The sequence below is a fragment of the Ambystoma mexicanum genome, chromosome 5p (genome assembly GCF_040938575.1).
Source record: "Ambystoma mexicanum isolate Mex_15411 chromosome 5p, UKY_AmexF1_1, whole genome shotgun sequence".
NCBI lineage: Eukaryota > Metazoa > Chordata > Amphibia > Caudata > Ambystomatidae > Ambystoma > Ambystoma mexicanum.
In genome coordinates, this window is record NC_090930.1 from 470,433,415 (window position 1) to 470,461,068 (window position 27,654).

Genomic DNA, 27,654 nt, shown 5'->3' on the forward strand with positions numbered 1-27,654 from the left:
TCCCTGGAGAGCTTGGCTTTCACAGCGTCAGGTTCAACTTAAGCTCCTCAGTAAAAGAACCACTACGCTTAAGCAAGTTGAGCATCAAGGTGTTCTAAGGTGTTGTAAGCATTAACAGACTTAACAGAAGTAGGTAGAAACTGTTGCAGGTCAACGTAAAGAGAATTATCAGAAGCAGACACAGACAGCAACCTCCACTGGAGCGACAAGAAGTCAAGTTCATCTCTCGTTATTGCATTGGGAATAGAATTAGCAAGTCCCAAGACATGTTTCCAAATATGGCCCTGAAGAGTGTCCAAATACTAACACAAATTCAATAGGGACAGATCAAGCCCATATTGAAGGATTGGTTTGATTTTTGATAGATAGTATTTCGGGAGTGGGATGAGGAAAAATGTGCACAATTTTATGTGGAGTCGTTTCATATGAGACAACAAACGTGCTGACTTGTTCTTTAACACAGCCTTCCACATTTGCAATGGTAGCAGACAAATGGTACCCCAAGTAACATATAGAATCAAACCTCTCTACTCCCCCTCCCAAGGGACCACCAACATTTTTTCACTTTTCTTTTGTTGGAAAATATAACTTTGATTTCACTCCATTTGCTGTGAGAATATTGCACACAGTGTATGAGTGAAATAAATCCATCTTTCTTTGTAGACCCAAAGGGGTTCTGTAAAACAGGATAATGTCATCAGCAAAAGCAAGCCACTGGATCCTTAGCTGGCCCAGTTTTACAGCGATCAGGTCATTGGCCTCCCACAACTCCTCAATGTCTCTGAGATAGACATTGAAGAGAGTGGGAGCCAGGATACATCCCTGGCTGGTTCGGACCAACCCTCAAAGTGGAGTTGCGATGTAAAGGTGTAATAAGTTGGACCAAGTAGAGGGGAGTGCCCGACTGTAATAGCTTCTGCCAGAGCCGCTCCTGAACAATATAGTCAAAAGCGGACAACATGTCCAGAGAAGCCATGTATGTTGGACCCACGTGGCTATGCCTGACATTATGCAACAGGTGGACCAGAATGGTTGCATTAAGCAAGGTCCCCATGCTTTGGCTAAAGCCCGACTGGAAACGGGAAAGGACATGGCATTGGTTTAGACTTCTGTTGTGATCTCTCAGCGGGAGTATGGCAAAGACCTTATTCACTATGCCAAGAAGGGCTTTTGGTCTGTAGTTGGAGGGCAGAGTCACGTCCCCCTTTTTATAGATTGGAATGATAATGGATGGACCAAAAGGAGGGAACTATGTTAGTACTGCAGATGTTATCAAAGTAAGGTTTTTAAAAAATGTGCCCATACCACAGGTTCCTTTTTCAACAGAAAAGGAGGCAGGCCATTCAATGTCATCCATGTCCCAGAGTGACAACCCCAGAAATACGGGCTCTCTGGAAAGTACAGGCAAATTAGAAAAAAGGGAAGGCAGAGAAAACTTCTTAGTAAAAAAGTCAACCCAAATAGCCTCTTGAATAACATCACTCTTGGTCACCACGGTCAGGTCCGAAATGTTGCTCACCACGGTCAGACCCAGAACTGTCTCAAATCCGCCTTGACAAGAAGTTTCAACATAGTTTGATTATCAAAGATGAACATCCCTTATGTTAAGGATTTTACAATTCTATTCTGTGGTAAACCTTATTCTTGGTGAGAAGGCACTCCGCCAGAGGAAGGTCGTGGTTTTTAAGCAACCTTATGTTTTTTCGCTTCTCCTGGTTGGATGTCATAATTCTAACATCAAAGCAGTGGGAATGAAGTATTGTCTTAGAGGAGACCTGAGCCTCTACACACAATTGCCTAAAACAGCTATCACAACCTCCAATGGATCAGAGGCCAGAAGCTGTGTAAAGCCGGCTGCACCTATTGAAATATTAGAAGCATTGAAGCCAGCGAACAACCATCCCCATTAAGGAGATTTCTCATACATTTTGTGTACAGACCAAGTTTTGTGTACAGACCATGGTCCCACCTGCAGGAGAGCCAATCTCTAGCCAACTACTGGAAACTGAGAGGGACACACTTCATGCGTATGTGCTTACAAATGTAAGATCAAATCTATCATCAGATGATCAGCCATCTATGGATCATTTATATGCATTTTACAAAGTCAAGGTTTCAAGTAAGAAGATACGAAAAAATAATCAATCCCTGAGGATATATTGCCCCTGTACCACGTGAAAGGACCCCCCCAGAAAATTAATTGAACCATCTATGTAATTGCAAATCCTAATTAGTCATAAAAGAATCCCAAGGTAAACCCCATGGCAGATGATTCTGGGGATGAGATGGAAGAGTAAATGCATTGTTGTGCTTGTGCCCCTCAGCACAATAGGCATTGAAGTCAACCCCCACAATTATTGCATGTTGATGACCCTCTGCAAGCCAATTTTCAAAAAGATGGTTCAGAATACAATGAAATGACTTGATAGAGTGCCTTTCGGGATTACAGTACACATTGATCAATACAAATTCACAGTGAGTATGCGGAAAGCTAAAACACACTGCTAAAATCCCATCAAAGACGATTCAGTTTTCAAATTGATGTTGACGGCAATGACCAAGCCCCCAATGCGACGACCCAGGCCAACCCTATAGGCTGGTGTAGTGAAAGTTACAAATCCGCTCAAATCAAAGTAACAAGTAACAAGTAGACATGGTTGTCTGGAAAATCAAAATGTTGTAGTTACAGCAGATGCTGGACCATTCCACAGTCTACTGTGGTTAGCATAGCCACACACATTCCAGGATAATACCCTAATCGAAGTCGGGTTAGGGTTGGAGCAAGCGCTGAGTCAGATTTGCAAAAACTTTCAGTGCTGGCTCCACCCAGGACCAATCCTCTGCCTCTTGCAGCAAAGATGGCAAAATAGCTTTCAACGGTGCAGAAGGAGAAGGTAATGACCAAGTGAGCTTAACCACCTCAGCACAATTGGGCTTGAATAGAAAAAATGTCTTTTAAAAAGTGTAGTATAGTCTATTGTATCTTCCTCTTTTTTATGATGTATCTTTACGTAAACTTTTTCTACTATTCGATTGTATTATGAAAAGAATTTATTTTGTAAAGGTTTGTATAAACCAAAAACAATAAAGATAATAATAATAGAAAAAATAGCAAAAATGGTTTGGCCACCTCTGAGCCCCTGAGCTCAGATAAATCGTAACCCAATGAGTGCAAAATGGCCCTCTGGCACCAAACCAAATTTTCCACGATCTCTGAGTGAAAATAAGATACCATGAGATTATTATTCTCCAAAGGAACTGAGATCAAGTTAATGGACCTCATTATGAGGTCAGCAGAAACCCACTGGTGCTACTGGTGGGTTGCCGCTGACCTCGTAACACTGTTCTGTGCCTGATATCCCGGTGTCACTGGGATATTCCAGGTGGCATCGGGCCGGGATGTCAGGCGGCAGAAAGTCTAAGTCCCCATTCCTGGGAATGGGGACACAGAAACACTGGCACCGTTGCTAACAGTACTGGTGCTTTGTGAAAACCATGCCTGCATGGGCCGGTGCTCCCTATTTTTCAGGACCGCCAGGCTTGTTATGATGCCCAATGTCTTCCGAGTGGAGAGATCTTAGTGGAGGAATCAAGTTGAACATTTCTAGAACCCTGGACCTCTTCAAACGGATGGAGCCGTGGAACAGGGAATCAGCCTCCCACCTTATAATCTTAGAGGAACATGGGTCATTCAGATCAATTAGTATCGATTTGTAGTTCATCCTCATCAGAGACAATGCTTGTTTATCTATGAGTATGGAGAGGCCACTTGACGTTTAGTTAGAAAGGCCAATAGTACTCCTTTGCCTAGCATTAGTAGTAGGAAGAATGGAGTCCATAACTTGTGGGATTTTGGGGTCAGAGGGATTCATAGCAGAAGTGATGGTAGACTTTCTATTGGCCAGTAGTAAAAAGGAAGTGATTGTAGACTGTTTGCCCCTTAATAAGTGAGCAATGGATTTAGGACGGGGGGACCAAAGAATGGGCAAAGGTTAGTGGCTTGGCAAAGGCCCCACCATATGCGCCCTCATCACTGGACACTGAATTTGCTTCCGTGGCCTTAGACCATAAGATCGAACTAGTGGATTGGTCCGCCACCATGGGAGGATTAGTCTCCAGGATAGCTAAAGGGCCCCACTTCGTGCCCCCTCCTCTTCCCCTCAGTCGAGTGGAATATAACATGCATGGAATCCCTTGTTTCCCCCGGCTGAGCATTCAAATCAGTGATTGCATCTACTGCAGACATTTGTCTTAAGTACGTAGAGGAGGATTTTCCAGACGTGTGCTTTGTGGCAGGTAGGTTTTTAGATTTCTTTCTCTTGTTTTTTGCATTTTTTCTCTTTAAATATTTAAAGGGGAAATTTATCCTAAAGGAGGGCCAAGAAAAGGCCCTCCTCAGTCCCAATGAGATCCTCAGTTGATATGGGGACATGAGGAGATTGAAAGGGAAGCAGGGACATGCTTAAGCAGGTAACCCCTGCCATGTGTGTATGTCTGTGTATGTATGCTCAAGACCACTGTGTCCTTTCACAGTGGTTTCTCCATTGCAAATCTCCTTTCTCGTTCCTTGTAGCCAAATTTGTGGGCACTACATGGCATTTGCAGAATGAAGGTTTTACCTACTTGTAAATCTCTGTAGGCCGCAGAGCCCCTGGATTTGTAGGTATGTTTTTTGGCTTTGTTTGGTTTTGCTTGGTTTGGAGAGCTGGATGACCTAGTGTAACGCTCACCTGACTCCCGCAGAGGCGCTGGCTTGGTTCGCGCTGCTGTGACCTCTTCTAAGGTGATGCGCACGGTTCGGAAGACAGACTGGACCGGGCCCCCAAATCTGGTTTGTCTGGCTCTCAGAAGTATCCTTCTGTAGGCGAAAATAGGGCATTAGCTGTCTGCGGGGTAATGCAATCAGCCTCCCACTTTCCCCTCTCACCCTCCTCGAAACCCTTCTGTGATTCCTCGTAGCCTCTCACCTTAGGGTCTGGAAGGATGAGCTCTCCATCCTGCTTCTGATGCAGGGGCGCGTTGGTATCCAGTTACTTCACTGGATTTTCGGATTGGTGAGAACCAAACTTGCTTGGCTTCCAGGTAAGTTTTTTGATAAGAGGTTCCCCTTGTGTCCATGCATTAATGTACTAATGCTAGTGTCTTTTTCCCCATAGGGGCCGGGGTACGGAATGCCGGGGAACAGGCACCGACCCGAGATGAGAGGTGAAATCCTTGTAGAAATCAGGTAAGTCTTTAATGAGCGTTTTTTGGTAATGTCTTTTCATTCGCTCATTAACGCTGATGTCTCTTTTTCCCCTTAGGGGCCGGGGTCCGGAAATGCCAGGATGCGGCGCGGACCCGAAATGAAGAGGGAATGAATCAACAGGTAAGTCTTAACATGGAGATTTAGCTTTCCTTATTCCCTTCTCGCTCTCACCTTTTGTTCTGGTCTTTTTCTCCCTAGGCGCTGGGGCGTGACTGCGAATCCGGATGATCGCTGCTGAACATGGAGGCGCCCTGTAAAGGTGAGTGGAATGCGGCGCTGCAGCGATCGACGCGATGAGCTTTTAAATAAAAGTCTTCATTTTCAGGATTGTCAGCAAGATGTCTCCGGGATGCGGATTTAGCAGGTAAGGACTTTTCCTTCTTCTGTTCTCTTCTTCTCTTCCTTTGCAGGTGATCCAGGAAGCTGGCAGGCGTGGCAGAAGTCAGGATGCAGGAGCAGACACGGTGAGCGTCCAGCTGCTAGATGCAGAACAACGCGAAGCATGTGTGGCTGTTCGGGTGGGGTTTAAATAGCCTTGGAAGAAGTTCCAGGTATGTATCCTTCCTCCAATCAGGAATGTATCCTTCCCCGACAACGCCCGGATGGTAAATTAGTCCCACAGGTAAAGTGGTTCCTTTCAGGCCTCAAGGAGGCCGGGATCCTGCAGCATGGTCTGCATCAGGTAAGTGCACACAAGCACTTCCATAATGAGCCTGGCGCCTATGGTGCCAGGACTGATGTCTTTTATGAGCCTGGCGCCATAGGCGCCAGGACACTGTCCAAAGGGCCCCTATATGGGGTTGCTGGGTCCTTCCTTGGGGACTGGATGTCCGCTTTCGGGGATGCAGGGCTTGAACCGGCTCTCCGGGAGCGGGCATCATGACAGCTAGGTTATGGAAGGGGGTAGGAAGTCACCCGCATATGGATAGTTGTGATAACATCACAAAGGGCTGAAGGTGAGAACAGAATAGAAAGCCATTTGCTAGATTTTTTTCGCCAGATTGGGTTTCTTAGATGCAAAGTATAATTTCCCTGGAAGGATGGAGGCTTGTATTTTGCTGACCGTAAAGGTCCAGTTACATGGAGAGTTAAATTTAGAGCTGATGGTTTATGGCCTTTCAGGGAAATAAGCAGAATGTATGCCGAAGGCTGTATGACTTGAGATGGCAGTCGCAAATAGAAGTACGTGAAAGAATGCAGTGAAAAGGTTTTTTTGACGCCTGGAGCATCTGGGAGGATAATGATTTTTACTGCTACTTCAAAGATGTGCCTATTTATTTCACTCCATCACTATGCCTTAAATGCCTTAAAGAGTTTATGGAAAGCCTTGCACAATCACCATTTGGGTTAATAGATTGTTGTCTGTTAGGCCCAAGGGCTAAACTCAGAAGTGGTGGCTTGACACGTTGTGAAGCAATTGAGTCTTTCTGACAATATACCCCTCAAGAGTACAAAAGGACATATTGAGGTGAGTATTGCCTGAAAATATTTGGTACACCTGGTACCCACACAGCTGGCTGCAAATAGAAAAATGAAGGATTAATGTATTGTTCAGAGCACCAAGAAAACTAAACAGTAATTAATATTGTTACTCACAATCAAGGAATGAATGGTTTGACTACTGTATTCCAAGCTAGTATGATAAGTAACCCTGAGAAAATAGAAGAAGAAATTAGTGAAGGAAAACAAAGCAAGAAAGAACTAACACTGATGCAGTAGTCTGCTTACCAATAGAAGAATGTTATGCATCTTGGGGTGTTCTTGTTGAAATATTGCAGAAGTATGAATGTTAGTTCCGGAAATAACAATGTTGATCTATTCCCGCTGGCACAAGGATGTCTAAACACAAGTACTTGATCCTTGCACCGTTGCGCCAATGTCCCCAGAGTTCTTTGAAGGTCCCAAGCAGAAAACAATCAGTCTCTTAGATGTGTGGAACGATGAAATATTCAAAATCCGTGACAATCCAATTAATGTTCTGAGTTGGCAACAGGTAGGAGGAGCGTGGCAGGGGTAAGCGTTCACAGAACAGTAAGCGTTCCGAGTCGGCAACAGGTAAGGGCAGAGCAACAGGTAGAACCGTGACAATCCAGTAGGCTTTCTGAGTCGGCAACAGGTAAGGAGAGTGCAAGAGGGAGAACCGTGACAATCCAGTAAGCGTTCCGTGTCAACCAGGTAAACAATGCAGAGCAGAATCAGGAGAAAAAGCAAGGGTAGCCGAAATACAGACCAAGAGTTCAAGACCAGGAATCAAGGTAATAAAAGATGTAACAAAGCTTTCAGAACAAATTCAGAAGCAGCGCCGTGCAGGGTGGGCAGAGTTTATATTAGGAACAGCTGACTGCACGGACAACACGCCGCCGTAATCCAGGAAACAAACGTCTATGCAGTTGAAGCCAGCGTTTCCACAGCAACCCATAGCGTTCTCGGAAGGAATGCAAACTTCTAGATGAACGTGTTTTCTGAGGGCTTGGGAATGGATGTTTGAGTCCCCAATGATCAGGAATAGAGGCATGTGTACTGGAGGCATGGGGATGTTTCTTTTTGTGTGTACCTAGTCCAAGGCGTGATGAGGAAGAGCGGAATGGAACCCTGACAGTTGTCACATGGTCTGAATTATCATTATTTGAATTATTCATGAATGATACATTTATTATGTGGAGTATATCATAACAGACTATGAAAGAAGATCACATGTCAAAGGGATTTTACTTTGTCAATGTATCCAATGGGGTTTTGGAGCTAGGGTGATTAAATTACTTTGTGTTAATGCTAGCTAATCGAGGGTTGGGGGATGACTTTGTATCAAAATATTTGTGAATATGTAAATTGTCAAACTGGGTATATAAACTGTAACTTTGTATTAACTCATAGAGAATCGGGTTCGTTTTCAGCTCCAAGGAACTGACTAGCCCCTCCCAATCGTTAATATGCAATAAACTTGCTTTCCTGGCAAAAGTGCATTGGTTTCTTCCCGGAAGCCATTCTTTCACATTGGAATGTTGAGTCACTTTCCTTCAAGTGCAGACCTAGCTTTGGGAAGCAATGGAGCACTTTACAATCATAGGGGGAAGAACACAGTGAGGGAAGCAGAGAAAAAGGGAATGGGAGCTAACAGTTGAGGGCCGCCAAATGGCAGCAAGGATTCTACAAGCAACCAGGAGAGGAAACATTGAGGAGCAGATCATTGACACCAAGGTAGGATGGGAAGTGGGGTTGGTGTGTGGACCTAGGTGTTAGGGAAGAGCCATTACTTGAAGTGGAAGGTCTTGAGCACTTTCCCGAAATGTAGGAGCAATGGGTCGAGGCTGATGTTGATGGGGAGAAGGTTCTAGAGTAGACAGAGAAGGCCTGCCTTCTGGTTCTTTCCTTCCTGCACCAGCAGTGTTGAAGTCTGCACATGCCCTTAATTCTGGTGTAACGCAGGCCTCCGGAGATGCTGAGTTTCACAGGGAGGTATTTTAGGAATCAAGTGCTAGTACGATATTAGATATATGGCAAACTTTATCCTTGTGCAAAAATGCAATGGAAGCATAGGTTGTATTACAACAATCTTGCTCCCTGCAATTCCTTCTAGGGAAACACTTGCCCTACTGCAAAAAACATACTCTTTTAATGCATTTTTCATCTGGGTAAATGACTTGGTCTAGGACAAACATTTCCCTGTTCAGAAGATTCATTTTCATAACATCATTTTTGCTCTAGTGAAATGTGCGCCCTAGTGTGATTTGAACATGCAGCTGGTTCTTCATAAATGTTCTCTGCCCAGCGTAACTTTTTGCCCAATTTCTATCACTGTGAAAAATTGCATTTGCATTGGTGCAAAGGTTCTTTAATACACCCCCAGTTAGCTAAGTGAGTGCAAACTGGTAGCTGATATTTACGTTTAGTATTCAGATCATAAGTGTGGATTCTCAAAGGACTCACTCGGTTTCCCGTCCTTTTAATTTGTGCGCAATTAACTTGGATTGTAATAAAGCCTATTGTTGACATATGAAATGGCAAAACTGGGTTGGAAAGTTCTGTGTAAATAAATGAGGTATGGTATTTCTATAATTATTTTAATCTAATAAGTAGGCTTGAGGAGAAAATGAAACGACTACAGTTTCTCCAAGACAGGCAGTTGGTGTTGAGGACTGAATAGAGGCCAAGCAAAGGAGGGAATCATGGAGAATGTCAGTATCGCTCACACTCTGAGTGGGAGTTTGGGTTCCCTGGGAGACGAGGCTTCTTCCCACTTCTCATCTCCATTTAGATATATGGGGGTGGGAAGCTCAGATGTGGTTATAATGTCCAGTTCCTTGGACATGCTGAGATGACCCACGAACAATATTTTAATAAGTACGATGGGCTTCTGGAGAAATGTGCCTGTACTGAGGGAGGCATTTTTGATTTCATGGGCACAGGGGCAAGAACATCCAGGCCACTGCTTTAAACATATAATTAATGTTGCATGTTAAAGAAATGCAGCACAAAACCATTTTGCTCTCCTTGGACCTGAGTCGCAACGCTTTTTTATTGCACAAGTGATGCAATTATATAGTGCATCCCCTTCACGTGTCCCAAAACATGTTTTGCGCAAGTCACAAAGGGTATCCGAATTGCCATAAATGATGTTAACCTTCCCCCGCTGTATACAACGGCAGATATCACGGGTCAATTCATGCAATTGAAGCCCGCCCCAAGGTCACCGAGAAGAGGTGCTTTCAAATGCGAGAACCAGTTAAGCTCCGCCCTGCAGATGCAGGGCATGAACAAAGCAGGAAAGAATCATTGCTGACTATTTTATTTAATCGTTTTTAAGTCGAACCGCAGTAGTAAAAACCATTTCTGTGCAGCTTGAATGTCTGTACCTCAAAAAGGGACAGAAATGCTTTTTGTTTTTTTGCAATTTCAAAATGGCAGACTGTAAGGGGCTGTCGCTGGGAAACATGCACCTGGCACACACGAGGACGCTGCGACGGAAACTGGGATCTGCACACCCGGTACCCACGTGGGGGCTGACAGCCTATTGCACACCGCTGTGGTGGGCATGCTTTTGACAATACTGTATTCAAGGGGGCTAACCAGCACATCGTTTGCTCTGGCACACAACCACCCCATAAATGCACAGGTCACCTATGTAAATAGGGTGACCGACAGAAGAATGGTAAACATCAGGCATCTCCGCATACTTTTTAGTTGCCTCATTTTTTGGAATTCAGTTCCTACGTGTTGGCTCACTGCCATTTTGATATGGCAGTATACATCACAGGCAGCTGCGTGGACATATCTATAATATTCAGCATGTATCCCAGCTGGCATATTGTTTATGTCCGAGACCCTGCTTCAAACAACCTCATCCAAGGACTCCCCCAGCCAAAATAGGCCATCGTATATTGAGGAAACAAATAAAGTCATTTTGGGCATCATAATGAGTTTTTGCAATAATTCAGCTTTAAATCCAGCACATTACCACTAAACTTGTTTACCGTTACCATCCACTCTTTCCTCTGGGTTAACCGCAGGATTACGCGAGGTGGACGGTGGTGTGAATCCCCATTTTTGGAGTTCATAGGACACCACGAGGGCTTTGGCGGAATTACCCCGAATGGTAATTCCGCTACAGTAATTCTACATATTTTTACCTTATGTGGAGGATTTACCTCCTCCTTATGCTAGTGCTAAATCCTCCACTGCAAGGTCAAACTCGGAATTCAGTGGTGCAGTAAAAATGGCGGTAATTCCGTTACTTTCCAAAAATGGCAGTAACAGAATTACCACCACTTTTTTTACTGCATCTCCAAACTCTTAATGAGACCCTTTTTTATCACAGTGACCATCGCTTTTTTATTTGCATATTCTGATTCAGTTTTGAATGTTAGTATAAGAGAAGGCGTGGTATATTCCCTCATGACCATTTACGGTAGGAAGCCATGCCTGGGATATTTGGATTCATGCAGTTGCAGGGAGGGAGTTTATTGTCTATGGACATTTAAAAACATGATTGCATTTCGCTCACTATCTTCCAATATTCTTATTTTCACAATGAGTGCCAGGCTTCAGTGTGCCAGATAACAAACGTACCTTTTTTTGGATTCAAAGCAGGACATTTCATTCATGAATTTCTAATCAGCCTTAAGGGAGAAAATGAAATTCCATTTTCATCTCCTTCCATTTCAGGCCAGTTTTAAATCTGAAGCAGCCCCAGGTGAATTTAAGATTATAGAGGGCGATTAAACTCTCCCAAGAAGAGGTTAGTATTTTAATTAACACTGCTGGCAGTGCATATTTTTTTGCACAGCTAATAAAACCCCTAAAAGGAATTGTAAAACTCAGTAAAAAGATTTGCTAGTTTCATATGAATTACTTTTCAAACAGTAATCCTTTGTTGTCTTGTAGCTTTTTTGTTTTTCAAATGATTAACTAAGGTTTTGCATATTTAATGTTACATCTCTTTAAGCACGTTAGGTAGTGAGATGTTTAACCTTAGTAATGTTGTGTTCAGAAAGAGAATTCATTGATCGGCATTGCTTGACAAAAGTATGTTAAGAATTGTTTATATAGATTGTTGTATCATATTTAATATTTCCAAAAGAAAAAGTAATCTTTTATGCATGAGCATTGTTCCTACTTCAGGAACCTGTGAAATATTCTTCACATTTCCAGTCACTTCCAATTTCATTTTGGGATGCTTTTAGTACCTTTGGTAATAGCTTCACAGACATCTACCTCTTTCTGTATTCTTTCTATCTGCAACTACGCTCTTGTGGTTTCTAGGCAATAATCAATAGCTTTCACTCACTGAACTTCCAGGGGGCTGCACCGATTGTAGCTGTAATCTCAAGTGCCCTTTACGAGGATGTTCGAACACCTGAACAATAGTTCATCCCTTACTGTACAACCATACTGGGTCAGACCATCTAACATTTGCATCAGGACAAGAAATTGCGTCGCAAATGATCTTAGCAACAGTTTTGCTGTTTAGGTAATAAAGCATGGAGCAATCAGGTTTTGTCCAAATCCTTAGTAAATAAAAACGTTTGCAATGTGGCAAAAACAGGCAGTTGTTTTTACTGTTCGATGTGTAAAATAAATCTGTTTCATCTGTTCATTTCTGAAGGGAGGCAAAATAATGTGTCATTCATTTTGTCGGCCCCTCCACCATCTCGATATTATAGAAGTGTAAGGTGTGCATCACTTATGGCATCAACCCCCTCTCCGCCGCCATATCGCAGATGTGCGAGATATTACTCAGTAAGTCGACCATACACCGGAGGGATCGAAGAGGAGCTGAATTTGCAGGTTATGGAGGATATGAATATGCTGTAACCAAGATGACGAAAGCAAATTACATCTCTGCTGGAACTGACACACGTAGACGCATGAGACATGAAGCAGATACCCATCTGCCACGAAGCTACACAAACAATAGGTCAAAATACACTTATACATAAAGAATATGCTTGTATCAAATAGGTTAGAAAACATGATTCCATATGTACGCTGAGACGCAAGACTCCCAAGAATACATATAAAGCTTGCTTAATGCAGTAACACAACAAGAATGGATGGCCATGTTAAATAAGATAGATGATGTAACTACGCTTGAGTGAATGGGAAACATCAAAGCTGCAGAGGCATCCGACTCGCTGAGTTAGCAAGAAAGTTAGATTTAAACAGCACAGACAATAATTGCACTGCTCTTGCCAAGGTTGCCGTGAAGAGAAGGTTTGGATCGACACCAAAAAGAGCAAACGATAACAGTTCCCAGGTGTGAGACACATTTCTCTTAGATTAAGCAAAGAAACAAATAACACTAGAAGGTCAGATTCCCATTGACTAAGGCTTAATATTGAGAAGAAAGTAGCTCGAACAAGTCTGTAGTGGTCAGAAAGGGTAAAGACACCTGCACTAATACAGGCTAAAATCCTAGTAAATGCTAAGCAGAATACTCCAAAATGTGGTCTCCACACACGTGACCTGCAGGTGGAGAATACTGACTATTCATTAGCTACCGGGACAAACAGTCTGAGGCCTTTGTTTCCATTGAGTTCTCCAGATAAAGATACAAGCTATGCCAAGGCCTGGCTTGGGGCCAATAGAAGCAGAGATGATACCCTAATTCTGAGAAGCATACACCTATACCCCAATAACGTTACCCCATAATATTTTGCACCAGCCAATAGAATTGTAGTAAGATGACATGAATTCATTCACCTGTATCAGTTTAGCTACCCTAATTGTGAGAAGCAGCAACTTGGTGCCGCTCTCCCTTGCTACTATTGTTGCTCATGCGCGGATAGCCTTCCAAATTGCCATGGCTGAGAAAGTCAACGCTGACCTATCCCTATCCCCGAATAACGTTATCCCATAAAATGTTGCGCCAGCTAATAGAATTGCAGTAAGATGACATGCATTCATCTGTGTGAGTTTAGTAGGTGGCCCCAGGTCGGGCCATCAGATAGAGTGTGACCAATGAAATGACTACCCCTTTGGAAAATATACTTAGTTGATTCCCTTAACCAATCCCTCCACCTCATAGGTTTTCGTAATCAAGAATGTGATGTGGCGCCAGTTGTGATGTACTTTTCGTTTTTGAACTGTTGTGAAGCCTGGAAGTAATAGAGAGCTCAGACCACAGCTGTCCTTGTTTTACATGGATTGTGAATAAAACAGATATTGTTAAATTTTTGGACTCTTCCATATTTGGGCGGGGGATTTCCCAGCCTGTCATGCCTGCTTACCCAAGTGTTTGCAACCCATCTTTACATTTCTACGCAGCAAACATAACACACAAATCAGTCTACTTCATGGTTGCGCCTTGCCCCAACTAAACCATTTGTAGATAAAACATATTTGAGAAAAACCTGTTTTCTGCATTCCCTGTTGTCTAAGCAGCAAAACTGGTGTAACACTGGTGCTAACTTACGTGGTTGGATTTGTATTCCACACAGGAAATGTTTAGACAATTTAGCCCCATAATGGTAGATCTGGAGTGTGAATCCCAGAGATTTTATTTATCAAAATTAGAGGATTCCTGTGGTCAGCTTTTTCACTGGTTAAAATGGGAATCTACCAAGAGAATCCGTCACATGCTCAAATACAAATGACTTCATATTTGCTCATGTTTGAATGCATGCTCTACGGGCTCTCTAGTGCATGTTGTAGTTGCTTCATGCTCTTGTGTTCTCTCCCTGACAAGCCTTGGTATCTGACATGCCCTGGGAATCTCCTGCTCTGCTACATTTTAAAGCTTTTTTAGTTTGGCCGATAGCAGAGTTCAGAAATTGTCCAATCTGAGGAGTAAATTCATCCAGTGTTGCTGTTTTTACTTTGCGTTCTGGAACTTTTAGTTGGAAAAAAATGATGCATCCCGTATGCTTGAAGTTGCGTGTGGCAAGAATTTCCTAGCCATCGGAAATACAATGCTCAACTGTTCAAATCTTCTGAAGACATACACGCTCTTTTTGTAGAGCCGTGTTAATCCACATGAAGGAGCCTGATCACCATCGCATCCAGGAGATTGGTCTCATTAACCCAGATTCTTGTGATTCATTGCATGAACTGGTAAAAGGCACAAAGGCTCCGATGGCATTCACTGCTGCATGCAGTACCTCTGTAGTGATACCCAGCAAGCACGCGTGGGCACAGCAGAGATCAGTGTAAGCGGCTGCTTTGACACACATGGCTGCTGTCAATGAGCTGTAGATTCCTACTGCCTGCACCTGCTTTTTCCTGGCACAAGAAAAGTGGGCACAGCCTGCAGGAATCAAGTTGCCAAGCAGCATTCATAATACTGAGGCCGCTGGATTTTGAGCACATTGCGTGGTGAGGGCACCCCATGCAGATACTCTGTTTTGCATTTTGCCCAGCATTCCCCCACCGTGGAGAGGATTATTCAGAATGTAGCAAAGATAACTGAACACCAAGAAATGCCGTTTTGCTTCCTTTTTCTCCATATCCAACTCATTTTCAGTGAGGCCACTGAAACAATTTGTCTCCCTATATCTAAATATATATTTGGGAAAGTTTGTTTGTATGTTCAGGGTTGGCTCTGGACCCATAACAGTTGGTGGGTTGAAATTGTGGCCCACCGTTGGCATAACAGTCTTGGATGGACTGGCAATAGAGGAATTTGACCAACCCCACCCATTCGCCCTGCACAGGGTGGGGTTGGGCCCTGTGCTATTAGAATGGACGATTTCGGGAGATTGACGATTTTGTGATTGTTGGCTCCAGCCCCACAACAGTTGGTGGGCTGAAGTTTTGACCTGAGGTAAGCATACCAGTCTGGGGTGTACTGGCGATGGTGAAATCTGACCAACCCCACCCATTTGCCCTGCACAGGGTGGGGTCCAGCCCTGTGCTATCATATCTGTGAAAGTGTGTTTGTATGTTCGGAGTTGGCTCCAGCCCCATAACAGTTGGTGGGCTGAAATGTTGACCCGAGGTCGGCATACCAGTCTGGGGTGTACTGGCTATAGTGAAATTTGACCAACCCCACACATTCGCCCTGCACAGGGCGGGGTCTGGCCCTGTGCTCTCAGTATGGACATTTTTGGGAGATTGCCGATTATGCGATTTTTCAAAAATAGGAAGTTAGGACACACTATAACATACACAAGCCTACAACAGACCCCAGCGTGGATATCAGCTACAGACCCAGGCAATGCCGGTTGGTATGGCTAGTAGTTCATATTCATGAAGGTATGCAGCAAATACATGTTTTGTACTATTTTATTTGGGCCTTGAACCAATGCATTATTTTATGGCAATGTTATTTGGTTTACCTGATAAATTTAAATACCCTTTAAAGTTGGGCTGTCCCTCATTGGTTTGACGTTACTTGAGAAGAAAGATATACCATGGGTATGTTCAATATTGTAAATAGAATCTGCTGAAATGGTGGGATCGTTTAGGTATATCCTTTGCTCTTCTTTTTCCTAATCAGAAATGCTGAATTGTGATTGCGCTTAAATATATGAAACCTACTGCAAATGCCTAGACTGGTGCTTATGAGGACTCTACACAAAGGACAAACATCTCTCAATGTGTACTGAGTTCTCTATATTATACCCTTGACCATGAAAGCACTTGGTCATTGTAAGAGTGCCTCATGGGAAAAAATGAAACATTGGGAACATTTGGCCAAAAGGAATTCTGATGAAACATTATCCAAAGCAGCTTCTATAAACCGCTTTGGGAATGTCATGCTGCTGTCACCAATTTATAAGAGACTTGGTTTCCTGCTATGTATCCTGAGATTTTCGGAGAGATATTCTCTATATGACAGCCTGATTGCTCTGTGGTGCCAAGCGGAAATTGCAGTTGCCAAACAATTACCACCCAGGGGCTACTATTTGTTTTATAATTACTGAGAAGGGGTTCAGGTTGAAACATTCCTCGAAGAGTCGAAGGAACACTCAGTTCCAATGATGGACCCCCTCTTGATACCCACAGACCCTACTGAACATTGCAGCCTAGTTGAAAAGACATCTTTGAAACTGGACGTGATGAATCCCAAACTTTAGCAAACTCTCAGGGGGGCCATAAATAGGGAGCGTGTCCTACCACCCACATGCCCAGTAAACACCTGTTTGCCACAATGGGCATCCACCAGTCGACACCAACCTAAGAGGTAGTCTCACACTATGCATGCATGGGTGTGTTGCGCTGCACTGTTGGGCTGATGCATACCCCAAGATTGAAGGATACCCATACATTGTAAATTACAGACATTTTTTTGTAGCCTGGCTATCACGCTTTGGACGATCGTAGGCTTCGAAAGGAGCAGTGGAGAATTTAAGAAGCAGAGCAGAGTCAGGAACTGTGAACTGCTGTGGTGAGTCAAACTGGGGCTTGTCAAAAATATATCCGGCCACATATGGAACCCCCTGGGAAATAGCGCCACCCCAAACCTTGACTCTGACAATGAAAGCTTAATGACCCTTAAGTGCTCATTTAGGGTTTCATCTCCACTGCTGATGGCCTTTCGTTTCTCTGCTGTGAAGGGGACAGCAAACACGTTTCTTGAAAATGTGCACACCACATGCCCCCTGCATGGCTTTATCCATGTGCACGGTGATGCTGTAGGTGACATACATATTCACTCTGAAATACACATTCTTAGAATTACGTTGATCTAGGAGACTGATAATCCAGCAAATATAATGTTAAGAAAGCTGTCACCATAAGAAACGAAATAGATAATTTTCCAAAAAGTCCTCTCAGTCCCTATTGATAGTGTGATCGGAGGTGTGTTTAGTGATGCACTGCTCACTACTGCAACAGCTGAAACCGCTTGTGCCACAAACAATTCGTAAATACCATTTTAGATCATTTTGCATCTGAAAACGTCCCCGTACGCGACAGCAATGAATCTTTGTTGCTGGCAAATGCAGGTGAAGGCAAGGGCCCCCCAAGACATAATCTCGAGATGGCCCCAAACAAGCTACCGGCAGAAGAGGGTGCTGAAGGCGAAAAATCTGTAGCATTGGTGAGAAGCTTAACTTCCTGCAGAAAATAAAACAACTTGCTTGTGTTATTTTCTCTCTGCTCTTTTTGATCGCAAAGAACACTCATTTTGACATGTAGTTAAACATCTTCAGTTTTAATCTGGCTCAGGAGTCGGGTAGCTACAAAACATTGCTTTATTTACATGTTGGTTGCAGAAATCCTTTACTACTATCTTCAGATTGAATTCAGGAGACACACACCGGTCCATCCCAGCGCTCACAGCTCAGCTCCATGTCACACTCTCAGAATCATACATGCACCCAACGTTCATTGAGATGTTATTCATCTGCAGTCGCCAACATTCTACATTCAATTATTCACCAGCGAGACAAGAACCACATCATGAGTAATTCATTTCTCTCACTAAAGCCAGATATAACGAATGTGCTTCCTTTCTACTCTGACCAAATACATGTTTTCAGCCCCTTGAGTCTCTCTCTCTCTCTCTCTCTCTCTCTCTCTCTCTCTCTCTCTCTCTCTCTCTCTCTCTCTTCTCTCTCACACGCACACGCACACACACACGCAGGAAAAGTACAGTTGTCTCTCTTACTGAAATCCTAATTCACAAATTAAACCAGGACATTGCTGTGCGCATCCAATAGTTGCACTTGCTGCCTTATATCTAATTCACAAGGCCTACAACTCAAACTTAACTACAGACACTTTGATCACCTCTGAGATGTCCTTGAACCAATCTTTATGGATTCAGTTGTTTAGGTATATCTATTTTTGCTCCAGTGTTAGACTTTGTGAAGCATGCTAGGCTTAGGCTAGCATGTGCAAATCTGTTATGCTCACGTGAGATATGTTTAGGAGGAAGCAGCCAAGGCTCCCTTACATTAACCTCGCCCCAGCATTGGAACTGGAGAGGCTGCAGCAGGGGTTCCAGCACACACAGAAGAGGCACACAGCGTGCAGTTATTTGGACAGTTCTATCACACAGCGAACAGATACAGTAAGCGCAGCAACACTGTAGGCTTTTCCTGTACATGCAAAATACAGAATAATACCAGCAACGAATGCAGCAGTACACACGCATTCTTCGCACACAGTAGTCCAGAATTTGCAGCGTCTGTGAACGTTTCCTCACGTACAGAAAATGAACTAAAGAGCCTGCAACAGTAGAAGGTGTCCACAGACTCAAAAATAAGTACAGCACATGCAACAAAGGTGCAACGTTCTCTCACACAAAATACACAGCCTATACTGTAGCAGTGCAACCATCCATCACATGTATACACTCACGCAAAACGATCACCTACATGCAGCAGCAGTGAGCAAACCCAGCATAAACTGCAGCGATGCCAACTTAACTCACATGCACAAGTGCAGCACTAGGATCATCTGATTATTAAAATAATAAATAATTCCAGTCTTGCAAATGTCCTTTATGACACATTAACATTAGGTGCTTAAGTCCATTTTGGTCTCTAGAAGTTAACTCTCGAATATATCGATTTAATTTAATTAGGTAGCAACTGATAGGGGACAATTCTCCAATCCACCTCAAACAAGACCTACACAATCTGGACTATTATTAGGTTGCCTAACAACCCTGGGAAATATTGATCTCACATCCCCACGCACAGCAATCACACTCCCACAATGTGTTTTTGTGATTTAATGGCTGACTCACCTGATGTTGAAGAAGAGGATAGCTGATGACATTAATGCTTCAGTAAAATGCAATGGTTCCCATTCGCTAACTCAATGATGTGTCTGTGTTGAGCTAATTCCCAATGTATAAATCTGTAATGTTCTCAAAATCAATAGGTAATTGGATGGGGTAACGCAGACTCTAACTCAATTAATGTTTTCAATGACTCAAGCACCCGGAGCAGCATCGACCCCCATACCACTTGGTACAGGAAATTAAGGTTACGTTACTTTGACTTTGCCATTCACAATGCCTCAAATCTTTTATTTCTGATTACAGTCTATGGACCCTGAGCTGTAGGGTCTCACAGAGTACGTAGGAAAAGGACAGAGCTTTACATTTTATTTGACTTCAAAATGGCACCTACACTCTGTGCTAGTCCCATTCTCATAGATCTATCATTTAGACAGAGTTCCCCAAAATACACTTTTACATGCTATGAAATAGATAAGAAATTGATTGCAGCGCTCTGGTAAATAACATTCGTGAGAGCATCTATAATCACTTTCAATCTGTCTCTCTCAAATTCAGGCAAACCATTATTTATCTGATGTAGTTCGAAACATGATGACATACATTATTTAGGCAACACATCCCTGCTACCATGTGGAATACATAAATGCAAACATAAAACACATTTTACTTGAAGTGACCAGATTGAACATTAAGCTTACCGGTACCGTTGTATCTGGACCGGCAAACTCTGAGTTGTGCTCGCGGGTGCCTTTCATTCCGCCAGGTCTGACCTTTCGGAATGAAAGGCAACCGCGAGCACAGCAAGCCTGTAGCACTGGCACGGTAATGAACCGTGCCGGTTCTACAGGCATCCCCATTCCCATTGAGCCCTATATAGGGCTCAAATGGGAATGGGGATCTACCGGCTCCGACACTCACAAAAGGGCAATTACTGGGTCCGGCGGAGCCGAAGTACCCCGGTGATTGCCCATTCGCGGGTGCCGGTTTTTCTTGCCGGTTTGGAGGTAGCCTTGCCGGTTTTACCGGCAAGGCTACCTCCAACCTTATAATGAGGCCCATTGACTGGAGACATAGCACATTTTTAAATACGTTTGATTGCCTAATTCAGATTTAAAATGGATGTAGTTTATGCGTATTTTGTTAATTAATGTGCATTTCATTTTATTTAACTTGTAAACATTTCAGTTCCTATCCCCGTTCATATGAATTTTGTGCTGTGAATGTAAAATTCAACTGTTTCACTAATTTCTATCTCCGTGGCTTCATAACAGAAACATATATTGAGCCTTGTTAACCAGCACTTTCTGAAAAGTTGCATTTCAAATAATCAGAATACTTCACTCTCAAATGATTACAGTAGCCTGCCTCCAATTTTGTTTTTAGGGTAGGCAACTGATGACAAATGACTCATTTTAGCAACTGCCTTTTATGGAATATTGATATGTGCTTAAATTTGCACATGCATTAGTAACCACACATAACCAAGACTACAACTCCCTCAATACATACATTTGTTTTCTGGAAATCCAGGAATAAAAATATGGTGTCATTTTACATGGAAGGATTTGTTCATCCAATAAAGCACATCAGCAGTTGTTCCAGATTTCCCTACATAGAACAGATGTATTGCAGCCAGCAATGCCAGTGCTGGCTCCTCCTGGAAAGAAGGTTGACAGCATCAGTCCAAGCATTCCTCAAATGTAATCACTATAGAGCCCACTGTCAATATATCTGGTGCCATATAAGGGCATTACCACGCTGAACATTAAATCAATGGGTGGAAATGTTTGTTTGATAAGGAGCATTCAACAGTTGCATACTTTGTGACAAATAGGTAGATAGACATTGATGACAGATAATGGACCAAGACAGGTAATTTGGCTTTTTCCCAGCCTGTTACAACAAGTTAGATTCTATTTAGTCTCAAGTTCTACTATTTTTAAAGAACATTGTCATTGTTAACAGACTTTTGTCACAAGGATCAGCAACCCATATGCTCCCTCTTATTACTTACACACAGTGCCTTTAACAATGCTGTTCTCCGAAACAATTACCTTACACAATCATAATAATGTTCATAAACAAATACACCTTGTGCTCAGTGTACAAAAAGCATTTGACTGTGTACACAAGCATAACTGGCAGCACTGTTAATGCTTACTGGATATTGCGTTATTATGAAATGCTAACTATTGAATACTTTAGTATTCAAAGTTAATATGATTTCATGCATGGAGTTCGTAGTCCATCCCAGGGCAATCCAACAATTATCCTAATAGTTGGGTATTCATTTGGCTCAAGCTCATAGTATAGAGCTAGCACAGTAAACACAGCCTAATATCTTGGCAGTCAAAAATGATCTGCTGCAAGAAAGATGTGAATTAGAATTAAGGGGTTAGGCATTTAGAGGCTTAGTTATGGCTGTATATTTGTATTGACTAAATCATGTTGTGAAGTGTGCATGGACATTTAATGAAATGTATCAAACATAAATAGCATCCTTTAATAGATCCACTACATTGCACATGTTGTCCCACCATCCAACTTACTACTCAGCCATAGCACAATACCGCACACAATTCCATTGCTAAATAATGTCTTGATGGTGGAACATACATAACCTCAGTAAAGAATTTAACTGAATAATTCATATGTTATTTTTCAGGATTTACCTATACAAAGCGAAATAACATCCACCGTTTACAGTTTCAAACAAAGTCACTCACTTTGTGCTCGAGTCAGAGGAAAGGTTAATATTTTCTGTGCAGACGATGGATTCTGGAGTGAATGGAGTCCAACCAATTGCTTACAAGGTAGACCATGCCTTTTTTTAAAAAATAATTATCATTCATATAAAATTGTAGTATTTACTTCATGTGTTCTGCAAAACCTTCTCAGCCGGATGACCTTCAGTCACTAACTTAGAAGGGTAGACAAACTACCACCGAACTAATCTTGTGGGATACGCCAAATATCACCAACGATAGTCTGAGTTCCCACAAGATCTCGTAGAGTCTTCTAAATCACACCTGCATCTCTTTGAGAGTTTTGCAATATGAGATACGCATAGGCGTTCCAATCAGAGCAACCCAACGTCCTAAAGAGCTTTGGTGTACAAATCAGGCACCCGGTCTCTGGGGAGGTTTGTTGGGTTGATAAAAGGCTTTACCCACTTCCTGGTTCTCTGTGGGTTATTCTTGGCTGTTAAAGGTAGGAAAAGGGCCACTCCACATGGGATGCAGCAGGAGAGCATGTGCTGTTACCACAAAGAACATTTTGGTGTATATTCTTCATATTTCATTCCCTATTAGTGTTATTTTATTTTATATTGTGTTTGTCCTTTCAAATTCTGACCCTTTGAGAAAGCAGTACATGCCCCAATCCTGCTGTTTTATAGCACTGATTGCACAGTACATCTGGATGGAACACGCACGGATTCAAATAAGGTTTTGATGAGAAGGCGCTAAAAGCAGCTCCTCAGTATTAGGCACCAACCTTTAATACCACTGGGGAATCAGGAGTAGTACATGGCGTGCTACAAATGTTATTCCCACATTGTTCCTAAAGATCCTTTATAAATATTCCCATTGCTTTGTTACTTAGGTATGTTTATTGGGCACCAGTTTGTGCTGCATACTAATACTAATTGCATGTAAAGGTCTGCCAACGATAGATAGCTATTATGTGCTGTGTGGCCCCCTTGATGCAATTTTGTACTTTTACAAACTAGAGGGGAAAGGTAAAGAGTAAAAGCAGGCAAAATCCCTTTTGATCTTTATTTTTACTATCCATGTTGCTAAAATAGGTAAATGCCACCTAAAATAACATTTTGCAGATGGCATTTGCTGCAATAAATCCTATGAAATCCGCCTCCTTTTTGCACATTCTAATTACAGAAAGGTTCCTGTGGGTTTTAATCAAAGGCCCAAACAAACATAATTAGGCCCACTGGAAAAAGGACCTGCCAGCCTTCCAAAAAACTTCACACTAAAAATGGGTCTATTAAGGCAGACTGTGTGGGTGTTTGTTGTGCAGTTGTAATCCATAGAAAGCTGAAATAAATGTAATCAGAGTGCCGATTGGAAAGTCACAACACATTGCTGGCTAAGAGATAAATGCAGCATTTTCTCTGAAATTGACACTCAAAGGTGGTGCCCTATGACAACCCAGACCCACTTTTCGGCATAAAAACAAACAACAGATAATTAAAAATATATCTGATCAATGACTTAAATAAACAGCCCTGTACTTTCAACTGTCATATTTAAAAACTAATGCTGTGTGAAAAGAAAGAAGACATCCACTGATGCAAAAGCAAAGTGAACCATGATCAGGCAAATACACAGTATTTCAAAGAATACAGGCTGATGTTAGAACATACGTTAGGTGAGTTAATTCAGCCAAGGACAATCTGTGGGTCTCTGGGCAGAATTTGCAAATGGCTTCCTCCACTGCAAGCCTTTTAACCTCTGGATCTGGAAAGGGAATTCCCTTGATGGTCTTGCATCCCAGCTATTTACAAATGCAATAAAGTGTGGCCTGCACTTAATGGTGTTTAAAACAAATGTTCCCCATTGCCAGACCTGTTGTCTCTGGAGGCTCATTTCTTTGAGGGCAAAAGGCCTAGCAAGTGCGTGACTGGAATGTAGGGAGGATCTGTAGTGGGAGATCTCTGTGTAGCCAATGCATTCCAACTATTTACAACCTACAGCCCACCAACTTCAAACAACAAAGATTCTAACAGCTTTTAACATGGCCTTAAAAAAACACAGACGATGAAGCTCTGGTCACATGCTGGCCTAGAATCGAAATTGACCTGAAGAAAGGAGAGCTCAGATTTGCATACATATGAAGATTTTCCAATAGTTTAAATGGTCTATCATAACTGATGCATTTTCCCAGCAACAACAGGTCACACTGCATCCATTTGTGTGTCATTTCTAAGATAATTTCAAAGCTTTTTTATTGAAATAAAATGTATACACAGGCAATTTATAGAATTTTAATAGAAAGCTAAAATGATTTTCTGGCCACTCTGAAAATGTCCTGAATTTAAAAATTGGCAAGCTTGTGGAGCCTAAAATTAGGTATTTGGAGAGTAAATTGCATGTTCATAATGATTATACTTTTTGTATAAACAGCGAAAATGTGCCTTGCACCCTGTGCAACATGGTACGAACCCGGCTGTTTTATTAAATCCCCATGATTAGTTGAAGTGGAATATATATATATATATATATATATATATATATATATATATATATATATATATATATATATATATTATGACAGTTATTAGTAAATTATGAAGTTTTGTCATGTAGCTACTTTCTGGCTGAAGTTTGACACAAGAAAAAAAGGGGAATTTCAAATGGAAGTTGCAATATTTCTGTTCTTAAACTCCTGAACCTATCCTTCGACAGGGGCTGGGCATTGTAGTTGGAGAGAAATGTGAAGGACCAACCAAGGTGCGAGAATTGTTGTAGGGCACTGCCCAACATTGAAATCTTGATTGTGTCATCAGTGGTATATAAAGTGGATTCACTAGGAGGGAGGGGAGAGCTGATTAAAATTACAAACAAGGAGAGCAGATACAAAATTACCAACAGAAAGAGCTGCAAAAAAGATTACTAAGAGGGACAGCTGCCCAAAAATGACCAAAGGAGATTTGCTAAAGTTTCATCTGGTTGGAAATATTTCTGGGGGAACTAGAAAAGCAGAGGCTGTAATTATTCACTGGAGCTAGGGAGAGAGCGAAGTGCTGTGGGATCCAATTGACTGAAGTTCTGGCTAGCATCCTGTTTTCCCTACAAGCAAAGATGCTCAGTCCCTGAGTGCCAAGTCCAGAGATTTCCAAAAATGAGTAGATTGTCCAATAAAAGGTCAGTGGGGAGATCTATTTAATCAACAGAGCTCATTCCGAATAGACACTGAAAACTATAGACTGTAAGGTAAATGCGTGATCCTATTTTTCCTGTTGACCCCAACTTCTTTAAGGAAGAGAAGTGTCCTCGTCCTTAAACTAAAAAGATCCTAAACTGCCAACTTCTCCAAAACAGGCCTTTAAGTGGAGTGGTGTCGGGGTCTGAAAATCAAAAATTTCGAATCATCCCCATGTTAACATCCAATCTACCCAGCACAGGCTTTTAAGTGGAGGGGGGTCTGAAACCCCAAATTCCTGAATCATTCCCACTTTACTGTCTAACATCACCAACACAGGCCTTTACATAGAGGAGGTCTGAAAATCCAAAATGTCTAATCATCCCTGTTTTACCATCCAACCTCCCCAACCCAGGCCTTTAAGTGGAGGGGGGTCTGAAAATGCAAAATTCCTAGTCATCGCCATTTTTCTGTCCAACTTCAACAGCAAAGACCTTTAAGTAAGAGGGGTCTAAAACACAAACTTCTAAACTGTCCCCACTCCCTAGACCTGCCCTTCCAATAGAAGTGTGCTGCATGTAATTGAATCTTGGCTTTTTGGGGCTGAGGGGAGAAGTGCTTGCAAAAGTGAGAACCCATGTATCTAACATTGTAAACCAAACTGCTAAACTTTTTAAGCCCGCAGGAAAATCGAAATTGCACAGCACTGCGTATGTAAATTGATTTTGTTCATTGACCAGTGTTGATTATTCCTCGAATTGAAATCTGTATAAAGTAGAGTATTGTGATTTGTGTTTTCCAAAGCAACTTGTGTGATTTATTTATGTAAAAAGAAGTTCAATTGTGAGCCACAAAGAAGGTGGTGTGTGGTTTTAGTACAAACTCCATTACCTATAATTCAAATGAATACAAATATATTTTCTGTACACCGACCTGATTCCTGGCTCATTGGTGGCACAGAGGGAGAAATCCAAAGGACAGGATATGCGTCTGATATAGGGCTGAACAAAGAATCCATTGAACAGTTTGTTGTGTGACGCCTTTATTGGGGAAGGAAGGAACTCCCTTTGTTGAGGGTGGCCTCTCAATAAACTGTTACATTCCATACAAATCTATTCATTGTATGCCTGCCTGAAATCTCATGCAGAGGTTTTGCAGTTGCAGTGGGAAAGACAAGGTGGAACAAATTCCCTTTCTCATCTCTCACTTTCCCTGCAAAACATTTCTAAAAAGCCCCAGAGAGGTAAAGCAAGACGTAAACACATTTTCACCCTGGCTTACACCTTAATGTAGCATTCATGGCCATATAAAATGAGTCCCAGTGTCATTTATGGAGAGTTTAGAGTAAAATTGTTTATCTTGTCCTCATATTGCTATTCCTTAACCCTATCAAATGACTATCAAGACTAAGGGCCTCATTCCGAGTGGGGCGGTAAGGGATAGCGGGCACCAGTAAGGAGACCGGTGCCGCTAATCCCTTACCGCCCTACTACGAGTTCCCTCAGCGGGTCCCTCTTTTAACACCTGGTTTTACCTGGCGTTATGGATGGGACTCGTTAAGGGAAATCAGAGCCAATAACGGTACCGTAATTTGAGGTACCATTATTAGCGCCTTCCGCCTTCCCATTGAGCCCTATGGGGGCTCAAATGGGAATGGGGAATGGCTTTTTCAACGGGGACTTACCGGTCCTGCAAAGGTTGGACTACACCGGTAAGTCCCCATTGAACCATACCGGTGCCAGACCCGTTATTGGAGGCAGTCATGGTGCAAATAGCACCATGACTACCTCCAATCTCAGAATGAGGTCCTAAGTGTTCTGGCTCATACACTGATATTACATCTGTTAAAGGGATCTCATCAAGCAGATGCTGTGCATTGTAAAAGAAAGTTTTGAATTGTCAGTTACACAGTTCATATACTCACCCTGATTTGAGTCTGCTATCCAAGGAGGTTCACTGACCTTTGCCTCCAGGTTGTCGGTTTTGGAGGTCCTGAAACCTCTTCAGTCCATTGTCCATTCCCTCGAGGCAAAGAAGCTCTGAAACTTGTGTAATCTTAGGGTCCTCTTCAGCTGCTTCAGCGAGAGAATAATCTTGTGTCACAGTGGTCTGCCTACCAAGGGATGGTGTGTAATGCTAGAGTGGCTATGCATCGCCTACCACCTCTTTGCTTTAGGGTCCTGGTCCTTTGCATAATCCCTACCTCACTGCACCTGTCATAACCATCTGGACCACTGGAGAGTTGGCACGGCCTGTTCCTCTGCCTGTCTAGTAACTGTTCTGGGCCAGACAACCCACTGCAACCTTCTTAGACTGTTCTGCTGTAGGGGTTGTCTGATCCCCTCCCTCCTTCTCAGGCTTAGTAAAGGTATCTTCCACTCTAGCTGGTCAGATG

At 42.6% G+C, this 27,654-nt stretch overlaps 1 protein-coding gene across 2 annotated transcripts in view; it reads left to right on the plus strand.

The window, feature by feature from the left end:
• Positions 1-27,654, plus strand: part of IL13RA2 (interleukin 13 receptor subunit alpha 2) — a 434,703-nt gene that overhangs the window by 341,602 nt on the left and 65,447 nt on the right. For both annotated transcript variants that reach the window (XM_069612879.1, XM_069612880.1), the window contains exon 8: positions 22,045-22,192. In XM_069612879.1, coding sequence (XP_069468980.1) covers positions 22,045-22,192 — 148 coding nt within the window. The remainder of the gene's footprint in view (positions 1-22,044; positions 22,193-27,654) is intronic.